We start from the raw sequence: 13,278 nt of genomic DNA on the forward strand, positions 1-13,278 counted from the left end.
TCCACAACCCCATGTTGAACGATATCAAACCTTATTTTTCCAACGTCGACTCCAGGAACGGCGAGCTAGAAGAGAGGCTAGTAGGTGATTAGGACATTTAAGAACAATTGATTCTTCGGAACTTAAAATATACCCCTGCTTCTCCCTCAACCCAGCAGGGTTTCTCCGCGGGTGACTTTCCCGCTTATTAACAATAATTATCCTAATCTAACAAATACAATGAGGGGAGCGTCAACTAAAAATCATAACGGACAATTTACGGACTGTACAGGATATTTATTATAAAAGAAAAAATACACATTATACTAACTGTACATGAAAAAGAATTAGAGAATGAAAACATAAATAAAAAAAGAAAGTTTGGGGGTCGTCCACCGGATCTTCTTCTATGGGAGGAGCCTGCAGTCGGGGCAGGAGCGAACATCCTCCCCCCACCGGCCACAGAAGTAACAACGGCGGGCACCGATGGGGCAGATACTTGCCTGGTGAGCGCCGTTGCACTTCCAGCAACCGGTGAAAAGGAGGGGGGAGTGTTTGGGGATGGGGACTAATTGGGGGAATCCAGGGGCTCGCCTTACGTAATGGGAACGCTTGGGAGAGGGTTTGTGGGAGCGATTGATAGAGGGTTTGGGGGATGAAGGGACAGAGCTGGGAGGGAGGTTTGCGGGTCGAGCGATGTGAAGGGACATCAGAGCAGGGATGGGTTTGGTGGGGTGGTTTTGGGGGGTGTGTGAGGAAGTGGAGGGGGTGTGGAGGCTCATGAGGGAGATTCGTGGGGTGGGTGGACGTCTGAGGGGCGACAGTCTTAGGGGGAAATCAGGGATTTCGGGATCGGAGCCGGTTGGCGATGGGCTCAAGGTCTCCGGGGTTGGTGAGGGGGAGAGTGGGGATTTTTCGGGGACGACCTCGTCTTCTGACGAGGTGGGTTGGAAATGGGGATACTCTATGGGGGAGAGTGAGCGAGGGGTGGGGATGTCCAGGGAGGGAACTGGCGAGGGGGGAAGGGAGGGCTCCTCCGAGTCTTCCCTGGTCGACGTCTCCGGGGTCTTGTATGTGGACGTCTCCGACGTCCTCGTCCTGGGGGGGCTCCTTACCGATGGGTGCCCATACGTCCGATATCGGTCCGTTTCGATCCGCGCTTGGCGGAGCATTTCCTCCATCTCCCACCATTCCTGGGTGTGTGGTGGCGTCTTGGGGGTTACCTCCCCCACTGGGGCGCGATACGGCCCTCTCCCGAAGAGGGGAGTCCTTCTCATCCTTAGCATCTTCTGTGGGATCTAAAGGGGAGCGGGAGACAAAGGGTCTGAGGTCAGAAATGTGAATTTTGGGGATTCGATTACCATGGGGGTCTTCCAAGTCATACATTATAGGGGAAATTACATTTAAAATGAGATAGGGGCCATCGTATTTAGGGGCTAACTTTGCGGTGAAATGGGTAGCGGCATGGGAGAGGGGGCGATGTTTTCGTAGAACCAGGTCTCCGACCGCGAACGCGAGATCTTTCCGTCCGAGGTTATACCGTTCGGCTTGCTTCGCAAAAGCTTCACCCATATATTTTCGTGCGAGGTCATAAAAATAAGTCATACGCTCAACGCGCGACTGCCACGGTCCCGGGGGTGACGAGGTTAAGGGTTCAGGTGATTTGGGGGTTGATTCGGCAATAGGACTGGGGGGAGCAGGGATACGACCCATATTCAGGAATGCTGGGGAAAGGCCAAGGGAGGAGTGGACTGAGGTGTTGAGGGCGAAGGCAAATTCGGGTAGGAATTGGTCCCAATTCCTATGATCTTCTCCCGTATAAATGCCAAGCATGGGTTTCAGGGATCGATTAACTCGTTCGACAGGGTTGGACTGGGGATGGTAGGGAGGGGTGGTTATGTGGGTAATTCCTAATTGGGCTAAGGGTTGGGCCAAGTCTTTTCCTACAAATTCCGTACCATTATCGCTGAGGAAAAACTGCGGTTTTCCCCAGCGCAGGATCACTGTTTCATACAGGATCTTCCAAATATTTTTTGCAGTGGCCTTTCGAAGGGGTTTTAATTCTACATACCGGGTGAAAACGTCCTCAAGGACAAGTATGTACCGGTTTTGGCTACGACTGGGGGGAAAGGGGCCCATAATATCACCTGCGACGGTGGACCAGGGTTCGGTGGTCGTCCGCTCGCGCATTAATCCACGGGGTCCGGTTTGGATCGATTTATATCGCTGACAGGAGGGGCAAGCTCGGACATACTTAGCGACATCGCGATAAATACCCGGCCAATAAAAATAAGTCGAAACCCTTTGGTACGTTTTATCGATACCTCCATGGGCAGCATAGGGACTGTCATGGGCATCCTGAATAGTGGCAAGTCTGAGTCCCGGGGGAAGAACGGTCTTCCATCGGTTCAGATCAGGGACTGTCGGATCAATCTGAGGACAGGGGCGTAAATAGTATAAAACGTCGTCGTCTACTGTCCAGTCAGGGTATTTATGGGGATTTTCTTTGACGTCTGTCTTTTTCTTCTGGTACCATCTGTCAGGGGAGGATTGCATTAGGTCAAGGGCGGCTAGGGTATGGGGACAAATACGGGAAAGGGCGTCGGGGACAACATGAAGGGATCCTTTACGGTGGACTAGGTCAAAGTCATGGGACTGGAGTTCGAGGGCCCAACGGGCTACTCGGCCGGTGGCGTTCTTGAAATTCACTAGCCATTTCAGGCTAGCATGATCAGTGATGACTCTAAATTTACTTCCTTCGAGATAGGGGCGGAATTTCCTAATAGCCCACAGGACTGCGAGGCATTCTCTTTCGGTCACAGTATAGTTACGCTCAGCCGGGGTAAGAACTCGGCTGGCGAAATAAATGGGTCGGTCAGAGCCAAGGGAGTCTTTATTATTTAAATGGTCGGAGCCAAATTCGGACTCTTGCGTAAGGACGGCTCCGATGGCAACGTCACTGGCGTCAGTCTGGATGGTACAGGGCTTGTCGAAGTCAGGTCGGGCGAGGACGGGGGTGGTGATGAGGGATTGTTTAAGGGCGTCGAAGGCAGTCTGTTGATCGTCGGTCCAGGTCCAGGGTTGGTCTTTATGTAAGAGGAGGAGGAGGGGGACTTTGTCGTTGGATAATTGGGGCAGGAATCGGGAATACCAGCCTACCATACCAAGAAATCGTTGTAATTCCTTAATATTTCGGGGCGGGGGGTAATTAGTGATAGGGGCAGTCTTTTCAGGGTCAGCAGCTAATCCGTCAGGGGTGAGGATATATCCAAGGAATTCAAGTCGGTCACATAGGAAGGAGCATTTGTCGGGATTTACTGTCAGGTTATTGTCCTGCAGTCTTTTGAGGAGTTGGGAAACGAACCATTCGTGTTCCTCTAAAGTTCGGGTAAAAATCAGGAAGTCGTCCGCATATTTACGGACATTGGTGGACCATTGGGCGGGGATTATCATGTCAGTGAGGAGCTGGAACATGGCAGGGCCATTTTTCAGCCCAAAGGGCATTCGCTTATATTGAAATAAACCGGGGGGTAGTCCAGGGATCGCGAAGGCAGTTTCCTCCTTACTTTCGTCGTCCAGGGGGATATGATGGAAGGCTTGGCTAACATCGATTTTGGACACATAGACCGTTCCATGAGCACAGTCAAGTAAATCTTCAAGACTCTGCATGGGGACGGCTAGGTGTTTCGTAACAGCGTTAAGGGGGCGGTAATCGATGCATAATCGATAACTGTCATCGGGTTTTCTGACTAATACGGGCCAACTACACCAATCGCTTTGGGACGGTTCTACTATTCCTTGTTCTAATAATTTTTTAGTTTTCTCTTGGGCAACTTTAAGAATTTGGGGGGCGTATCGTCTTGTGGGGCTGCGTATGGGGGATGTCCTTGGGTGTCAATATGCATCGTCAATAGGGGACAAACGTTAGCGACTTCTGGGGCAGGTTTGATCCAGCTTTTAAATTTCTCTCTCAGAGAAGCTGATTGATCCTCTGGGATAATGGCTAGGGAGGTGAGGGTGCAGGGAGGGGGTCTGTCGAGGTTGATAGGTTTAGGAGAAGGTCCGTCTGAAGGGTACCAAATAGTGAGGGGTTGAGCGGTTAGGGTAATAAAGGGGCGGGCAGGGTCATCCCGATAATACTTTCGACACTCGTGGTTAAGCCCTAATTGTTGAAGGGCGTCCATCCCGAGAACGCAATCAAAAGCTAAGGCATTAGTAAGCCGAAAAGGGATAATACTAAAATGGGACTCGGAGATCAGTCGCATTGCGACACATCCTTCAAGGGGCCTTGATTCCCCGCTTCCTAACATAACGTCTTCACCGACGTCAACCGCGTAATTCCGCAAATGGGGTCCTATTTCGGTGCTGATGAAAGATCGATTAACCCCGGAATCAATCAAGGTCCGTAGCTTCATCCTACCAAGGTTAAGCTGGGCAAAATATCTATTCTCGGAGGGGTCATCATAGACGAGGGTTAAAAAATCTTCATAGGTAATAAAGTCGGGATTATTTTGGTCATTGGCTGTCAGGGTCAGTAGGGTCGGGATCTCTTCGGGGGGAGGGTTGCTGGGAATCGGGGTTTTTTGGCGTCGGCGGGGTGTGGGGATGCAGGAAGTTTGTGGTATGGGGGTCGAAGGTAAAGGGGCAGAGGTAGAGGGAACGGGAGAAGGGGGAAGGGTTGCTTGGATAGGGAGTTTAGGGATGGGATTTATAGGGGTGCTGACTGGGTCTGGAGAGGTAGCTAGGGGAGCAGGGGATTTAGTGGGATTTTTAGGGGTAGGATTTACGGGGTTAATTACAGGGCGTGAGGGGGTGGTGACTGGGATAGGGGGATCGGCAAAATTTTCAGGGGGTGGAAGGGGAAGGTCAGGGTCAGGTATTGTTGGGGGATGATCAGGAATGTGGGATTCAAGGTTTGGAGGAGGGTTTTATGTCACGTCAGTCGTCAGTTGGAAACGTACGCGTTTTTGTGGGTACGGGCGTCTTGGTCGTGGGGGGGAGGTATTATTGGTCCCCCCCGATCTTAGTTTCCCTGAGGGGGATATGGTTGTTGGGAGTAATGGGGATAGGAAGGGGGGGTTCGTTGGGGTTGGTTTTGTGTGGGTTGTTGGGGATAATATTGGGGAGGAGGATTTCGTCTTATTGGGGTAGGATGAATAGGACATTCACGGGCGAAATGTCCAGGCTGATGACAGCGGAAGCAGGTGAATTTCTCCAGCGATCCACTGTTGGAAGGGGTGGTGGTAGGAGGGGGTGGTATTACCAGACTCATTAAAGGGGGAGGGTAACGGTATTGGGTATCAGGAGTGGAGAAGGTGGGGGGAGTTCGTGAACGTCTTTGGGGAACAGGACTGTGCGGGGGACTTGTTGGGATTCCATGTGTGGGCGGAGGACGGGGAAAGGGGACAGTATGATCAGGAGGGGGGGCGTAAGGATTGGTGGCGAACTGTGCTGGGGGGACGTCAGGGGCTCTCGAGGGTTGTGCACCCAGAGCCGAATAATGGGTCGTGTTTCGTCTCTGTCCTTTGGGGGTGGGAATGTTGAAGGCGTAGGCCGAAGCATAACTATCTTCAGCTGAGGGGGGAGGCTGATAACGGGACGCATTAATGGCGGTGTATTCCACCTCATGGGCGCTCTCCAAGAGCTGGGCGTATGTGTTGAAAGATTTTCTTTTAATTTCTTTAGCGAACGAGGGGTGCATTTGGGAATGCACAATATTTAGTTGTCTGGTCAAGGGGGGAGGGGGGTGGAGGTTCGCGAAAAGACCACGCATACAGATAATGTAATCCCGAATGGATTCTTTGGGGGCCTGAGTACGTCGGCGAATATCTTGCCAAATACTTTCTTCCCTTCCGAAGGGACAGAAAGTGGCAGTAAAGGACGATACAAAATCGTCGAAGGTAATCAAATAGGGGTGTTCTGTACGATACCACGTCCTTGCATTTCCCCGAAATGCAAAGGCGAGGGCGCGAAGGGTCTCCTCTTCGGTGAGGTTGTACGCCGCACAACTGTCACCAATTTGGTCCAGAAATAGATAGGGATCCTCACTTTTCGCTCCCGAAAAAGTGATTCCATCCCTCTTAAAAACCGAACTAATTTTTAATTCGCGGGACGTAGGGTCCGACGATCCCTGATCGCGGAAAGTGGTATGATGAGGGGTGTGGGGAAAGGATGGTTGGGGCTGTTCAGAGGGATCATAATCATTGAGGGTGAGAGGGGGAATTTGGGAGGCAAAATTCAGGGTACGGGAAGGTCTGTGGGTAGGGGGACGGGGTCTGTTGGTGGGGGGAAAGGGATATCGGGGGTTGGTGCGAGGAGGGAATACTGGCTCATCCACATTGTACGTAGAGTGGGCAGTAGGAGGGGGTGGATAGGTAGCAGGAGGGGCAGTGGGATGGGACTCAGTGGGGTAATTGGTAGAGGGGAAAGGGGGGAAAAGGGTAGTGGGCCGGGGACGGGGAGTGGATTGAATGGGGTATGTCTGGGAATAGGGTAGAGATACCTGAGGATCGGTGTGGGTAGAGAGGGGTTGGGGGGTGGTAAGGGGAATTAAGTTGTAAGAGGAGGTGGTAATAGGGGGGGCGTAAGGGGAAGTGATAACAGGGAGGTTAAAGGTGACTCGATTAGGGGAACGGTGATCAGTCTGGGGGGAGTCGTGGGTAGGGGAACATTGGGTCTGCCCGAGGGGGATGGGATCCTGATAAATTCCCATACTTTGTCCTGTTCTAAGATATTCGCGAGTCCGATCGCGAATGGAATCATCGACTTCGGGGATGAGTTGAAACCCGATAGTAGTGAGAGGAACCGTCATGGAATCGTTGGACGTATCCCAATAAGCGGCGTGAGGCCCGAATTTTCGCCTGATTTCGGCCCGAACAAATCGATCCTTAAGGGTCGTGTATGACCCGACTGTTGAAAGACCCAGCGCGTCCAGCAAAATCATGTGATCGCGTGGGTGGAGACCGTCATATCGATTTTCCAATTCATATTTAAATTGGGATATTTCCGAGGGACCTGGTTCCGGGGGTGGGAGAGGGGGAGGTAGTGAGGGGACCATTCGAGGGTAAGTATCCATGGATGTCGCCGTAGTGACATATGTACTAGCGCCAGCGGTAATACCGTGAGCGCTAGTACAGGGGGCAGAGGGGGTGTGAACGTGAGTGACCGCGGTGGTACTCACGGAAGTAACAGGAGGGGAGGTAGTAGCAACTACCTCCGAATACAAAGGCATTCCAGGAATAGGGGGATCTGTGGGGTCCATGGTGGGGGAAATACAAAAGAATTCAATGAAAGGAGAAAAAGTTGAAAAAATTCAAAATTAGTGAAAATCGGCCGGAATTGAAATAATTTATTAATAATTAATCAAAATCCTTGAAAAGAATCAAGGAAAAAAGAACTGAACAAAAAAGGCCGGTAACCAGGGAATCTGCTTTTTATTGTTTAAAAATAATTTAATTTTATATAGGAAAGATTTTTATTTTAATTAGAAAAGGATTTTATTTTAATTAGAAAAAGATTTTATTTTATTCGGGAAAAGTTTAAATTTTATTTGGGAAAAGATTTTATTTTATTCGGGAAAAGTTTAAATTTTATTTGGGAAAAGATTTTATTTTAGAATATTGTTCAATTAATAATCAAGGGGGGGGGATTTACAAAAGAATCAAAAAAGAAAGAATTTTCAAATAATAATTATTTCTAACCCGAAGTTATGATATTATTTTCGGATTAGGACGGATAGGTGAAAGGGAATAGCAATTAGACAAGGGGAAAGGGGGGGCGGAAATAATATTGAAGAAATCCTTTTGGATCGGGATGGATAGGGAATGAGGGAGACCTCGATAACTCGAGGGGCGGGTCTGTTTACGTGCCGATGTAAACACGGCCGCGCGAACGAATTTCTTGACTGTACGCTAGTCAAGTACAAAAGAAATATTATATCGTGAAAAATTCACATTGACGATTTCCGAGAATTAATTTTATTATATTCGGGTAGTATTTTCCCGATTTAAGTGGGGGGAGGGAGAACAAAAGAAACCGATTTCAAATCACGGCGATTCGAACAATGGAATAGAAAATGGGGATCACTGGGAAAGAGGGGCGGAAGAAATCGCGGGGGTGAAGGGGTTTACACGGGGAAAATCGTACAACTCGGAAGACAAAGAAATAACAATTGGTTCAATAAAATAATACAAAATAATTCAAATGACCTTTTGTCAAAATAATTCGAAATAATTCAAAATGAAATTAATCTAATGAAAAAAGATGAAGGGGGGATATTTTTCTAAATAATTAATCTACTCCCTATTTTTATTAAATTTTTTCCCACCTCCAACGGTGAAAATAATAAAAAAAAAGAAAACGAATTATTTTGGGGGGGGGGACAAAAAATAGCCGATATACAGCGCCTGCCCCACGTTGGGCGCCAATTTGTGACCTTTTCCCTAATTTATTATTATTTAAATTAGAGGGCGGGTCAATTATTAAATAAAACGGGGCAGAGGCTGTTATCTAAAATACATTTATTTGAAATATTAGTTAATTGAATTACAATGTTGGGAGTCAAAGTATAATTAATGAAAAATATAATATTAATGACGCGATCGTACAATAGTTTGTTCAATAGTACAATATTTATAAAAATGCCTGTTTCTTGGAATATCTCAGGGGTGGGGGGCAGGCAGGTCGCTTGTCGGACCACTTTTGAATTTATATAATGAAAAAGGGGGTGGCTCTACTTTGAAACCAAAAGGGGAAGAATTGAGGGATCCAATATAAATTAAACAATAATAATAATACGAATAATACAATTAGAATATTAATAATCCCTAGAAAGAAATAATAAGGATTTACACCGTTGGAGGGGTTCCGCGAATTGTAATTGGGGAGAATGATGCCGCTGGGTGATGAGGGGAAAAGAAAGGGTACTCACTCGGCAGATGATTTTCCGAGTTCCTGGGGGTTTTGTCCTCCTTCTCTGGGTCCTCTGGGTCTCAAGCCTCTCCCTGAGGGGCAACAGGTTGATCCTGGTTCGGGATGAGCCTTTCTTCAAGCTCGGACGTCCTGGGTCACTTCACCAATGTTCCGCGATTTATTATATCAAAAATAATGGGGCGCACTGTATGATTAACGGCTGAACGACGAGTGACGAGTTATTGTCCACTTGAGGAACTCCCCGAAGTATTCGGGGGTCCTCGGCCCAATTTCGTCCGTTTCCGGGGTGAGTTCTTCGCCTTCCCCTGATCCACCGATCGATGCTTGTGGGCATCTTCGGGGGCTGAGGGGTGGCGGGGTGACGCACTACGCAACGTGCGTGTGCGCCCATTGTCCTGTAGCGCGTGGTGAACAGGGGACTGCGGCGGAGGGAGACGCGCTACGTCATCATCCTCTCACGTTGGTGGCTGAGCGCGGCGAGTAGGGGACCGCGGGAAGGAGGGGGACGGCCTACGTCATCCCATCCTTCAGTGGTGCTTCTTGCTGGTGTTTCTCGCGCTGTCCGAGCGCGGTGAGTAGGGGATTGGGGGAAGGGGAAGGAACTAAGGAAAGGGGCTCTCCAACGGTGTGTATTGCGTGTATGAATCTAGTAAGAAATAGGGGGCGTGCGGAGGGCAAAAATCAACATAACCTCTAGGGTTATGTTGCCTCGTCACAATATATTATGTGTAGTAGAGTGTACGGTGTGGCTTCTCACGCAGTTCCACGTGGTTCTTTATGCGGTACAGATAACCTGTGTTTTATGTAATTTTTTATTTCAATTTTTGAAAATAAAATATGTGTGATAGTGATAACTTAGAAGATCAAAGTGATCAACCGTGTGCAAAGAAAGAGAAACTAGACTATGGCATACTACCAAGTCATCAGTAAGTAGATCCTATTTTTCATGTCTCCATAACTGTAATTTTATATATATATATTTAATTAATTATATTGATATTAATCATATCAGTAATTTATAAATTATATTAGGATTAATAATTATATAAATTATATTAATATTATCTTTAATTAATTATTTTTTTATTATTCATGAAGGAATGAATATGGACAAATTTATTAACTAAATTTATATTCTCAAACCTTTAGTCATATATTGAAATAATTAACTAAGATTTGAGTTCATGAGTATATTGAAGCCATACTCAACATTTTTTTTTTTGTATATTTTAATATCATATTTTTTACAATATTTCAGTTCTCAACAATCTTTACCGGCATCACAAAATATTATTATTGAAACTGGACGCCATCCTGATCAGTTGAACCCAAGGCATACTATCAATGTTGTGTAAGACTTTACTAATCGATTGATCACTGATTTTATCAACTCCAGAAATAAATTAACCATATACACTTTAAACTGTCAAAGTCTCAGGAAACATGCTGCTGATTTACAAGATCCTATTTGTAGAAATAGTAACTTTTTGTTGCTAACTGAAACATGGTGTCCTGCAGATGAAGCAGTTGATTTATGTAACTTTCATTGTATTGCAAAATTTAAACGACAAAATGTTAGAGCCGCTGGAGTGGCCATTTACAAAAACAATAACACTTCACATGTTACTACACTCAACATGGATCTAGCAGTTCAAAATGCTACAGAAGTTCATGTTTCCCAAACATCTATTGGTGATATGTGTGCTTCACATATTAAACTAGAAGGGGGAAGTGAATTAATTATGATTGTAGTATACATTTCACCTAATAACAAAATGGATCATATAATTTCATTTTTACATGAAAGGTTATTTCCTTATAGCCAAACAGGTTCAATAATTTTTAAAACAAATAAACCTAAACTGCCATTAATTTTAGCTGGAGACTTTAATGTAAATTTTGCAAGAGCTGAATCAATGCCATTAATGACATTTCTTCAAAAAGAATTTCAATTGCAAATCATTAATAATCCAAGAGAATCTACTACCAAATATGAAACAACAATAGATGCTGTATTTGTGAGATATCTTGATGGTGTTTCATCCAATACTTTTGTAACGTACTTGAGTTATCATCGACCAATCGTCACGGTAATACCGGCAGAGGAAAAATCGAATATAACTATTACTGAAGTTACAGATGAAAATAGTTAAATTGTAGCCACTTGATATTAATATCGAATTTTTATATCCCATGTAAATAAATTTTTATTAAATAAAGTTATCATTTTCTGTAAGAAATTTGTAATACTTCATTTGTTCATAAGGCTATATTTAATTCCTGTAATAATATTATCTTTTATGCATATTACTTGTACACACACGATGTTTCACATCTGCCAGGCGTCCCATGACGGCTCTTTTTTGCATGTTTTTTCGTTGCGTTTCGCGGTTTTTGGTGTATGACGTTTTTCTCGCGGTTTTTGATATGTGTTTCGCGTCCGCGGGTTCATTTTATTGTTTTTATTTCGCGTGTTTATTTTTTATAAGACTTAAATGTCTTCCCGTTGCGGGGTATAGGTTTCGCATTTTTTAATTTCAAATCCGCGTATATTTTCATTTTAATTTTTGCTGTTTTAGTTTTTGATTTTTCGTTTGTTTTAGTTTTTAGATTTTCCGTTTTTCGCTTGTTTTAGTTTTTTTTTTATTCATTCTGTTCGTCTTTTTTTTGTTTGTAAATTTTCAATTCATTGTGCTTTTTTTTTCAGATGCAGGCCATCCGGAGGAAGCGGGCCTACCTGAGGGAGGCCAATGCGTGGCTGCGCTGGGAGGACGCAGAGGGTGAAACCCTGGAAGGCGAAAATATTTTCGCCATCCAGGATTTGCACGCCAGGGGCGCCAAATGGTTGGCGGATTCGGAGGACGAGAAATATCTGGTGAGTTGGGTCTCTCTGTCTCTCTGTCTCTCTCTCTCTCTCTCTCTCTCTCTCTCTCTCTCTCTCTCTCTCTCTCTCTCTCTCTCTATTCCCTTTATCCCCTCTAACCCCTTCCTGTCATTTCTTTCCTGAAATACCCCCTTTTTTCCTCATTTTCTTATAATCATAGATATATTTAATATTAATGTGTTTTTTTCTTTTTTGTTACAGCGCGGAGCTCGCTGGGAGGGAGGTGTCGGCCCAGACACCCTGAGAGCGCGGTGGGTCCGCGCTCTGAGGCGCGAGGCGCGTGGCCTGGAGGCCGAGGGCGAGCAGCTGCTCGCTCTATACCACGTGGAGGATGTCTGGGCGCTAAGGATCCTCTTCGGGGAGGAGCCCCCTCAACCCGACCTGACAGAGGAGAATTGGGACCTGGAGCAGTGGGACTGAGGCCACTGCCCCCCCCCTTTCCCATTTAATTTTAAATTAAAAAAAAAATTTAAAAAAAAATGTATTCTAGGATTAAGTTTTTTGAATAAAATTAAATTTTAAAAATGAATATTTTCTTGTGTATTTATTTATTTATTTCCCTTAGTTTTAAATTATAAAACAAAACAAAAAAAAATTTCAACATTTAAACAAAAAAAAAAATTTCTATTTTAGCTTCAAGTTTTTATTTTTTAATAAAATTATTTAATAAAATTATACTTCCCTTTAGTTTTAAGTTTAAGATAAATTGTAGCTTAGTTTTAAGTTTTTTTAAATAAATAAATTTTTTTTAAATAATTGTTTTCTGTTTGCATGATCCCTTCCCTTACTTTTAAATTTACATATTAAGAACTTATGTTAGATTTAAGATTATTATTTTTAAAAAAATTGTATTTTAGTTTTAAGTTATTCAATAAAAAAAATTTTTTGCAATAACCATATGTTGTCCTTCTTTTTAAACATTTCCTCCTTTTAATTTTAAATTATTATTAAATAGGAATTGGGTGGGGAATAAACTCAAAGGGAATCTTTTTTCTAATTTTTATTTATTTATTTATTTATTTTTCTTTATATATATTACATTTTATATTTTATATATACATTTGTCTTATAGTTAATTTTCATATTCGCGGGCCGCGGGTTGTTGAAACTTCGTATTTCAATTCGAAATACGAACGGCTAAAAACCCGCCAGTCAAAGTTGACGGTGGCGCCCCCCCCTGACAGTCGGTAACCCCTCCCAGAAACGTAGATTCCCAGAATTCCACAGTGTCGGTAAAAATGTAGGGCCGCCTCCTGACACCAGGAGGCGCTGCGCAAATGTAAACAATGTAGGGCCCCATTTTTTAAATAATGAATATCTAGTGAACAAATAAACTTAAAAATATGGAATTTGGATATTAATTATCAACAAACGATTCCCGATCCATTAATAATAACTATTCGAGTCTACAAATAAATATTAAGCGAGTGGAGGAATAGCCCCTACTCATTAAATTGTTTAATTAATTATTAAATAATGAAGAC

At 44.5% G+C, this 13,278-nt stretch overlaps 1 protein-coding gene across 2 annotated transcripts; it reads left to right on the forward strand.

Moving 5' to 3' along the window:
• Positions 1–9,444: 9,444 nt before the first annotated feature.
• Positions 9,445–12,300, forward strand: LOC135171753 (uncharacterized). 2 transcript variants are annotated; one of them, XM_064138327.1, is made up of 4 exons: positions 9,445–9,836; positions 10,169–10,261; positions 11,618–11,785; positions 11,996–12,300. In XM_064138327.1, exons 3-4 carry the CDS (start codon positions 11,618–11,620, stop codon positions 12,212–12,214), a joined length of 387 nt encoding a protein of 128 aa, XP_063994397.1. In that variant the 5' UTR covers positions 9,445–9,836; positions 10,169–10,261; the 3' UTR covers positions 12,215–12,300. The 2 variants fall into 2 exon arrangements, with proteins under 2 accessions (XP_063994397.1, XP_063994395.1); XM_064138325.1 differs by lacking the exon at positions 10,169–10,261 and having other exon boundaries at positions 9,445–9,692.
• Positions 12,301–13,278: the final 978 nt, after the last annotated feature.

Source organism: Diachasmimorpha longicaudata, unplaced genomic scaffold (assembly GCF_034640455.1).
Source record: "Diachasmimorpha longicaudata isolate KC_UGA_2023 unplaced genomic scaffold, iyDiaLong2 ctg00000099.1, whole genome shotgun sequence".
Classification (NCBI taxonomy): domain Eukaryota; kingdom Metazoa; phylum Arthropoda; class Insecta; order Hymenoptera; family Braconidae; genus Diachasmimorpha; species Diachasmimorpha longicaudata.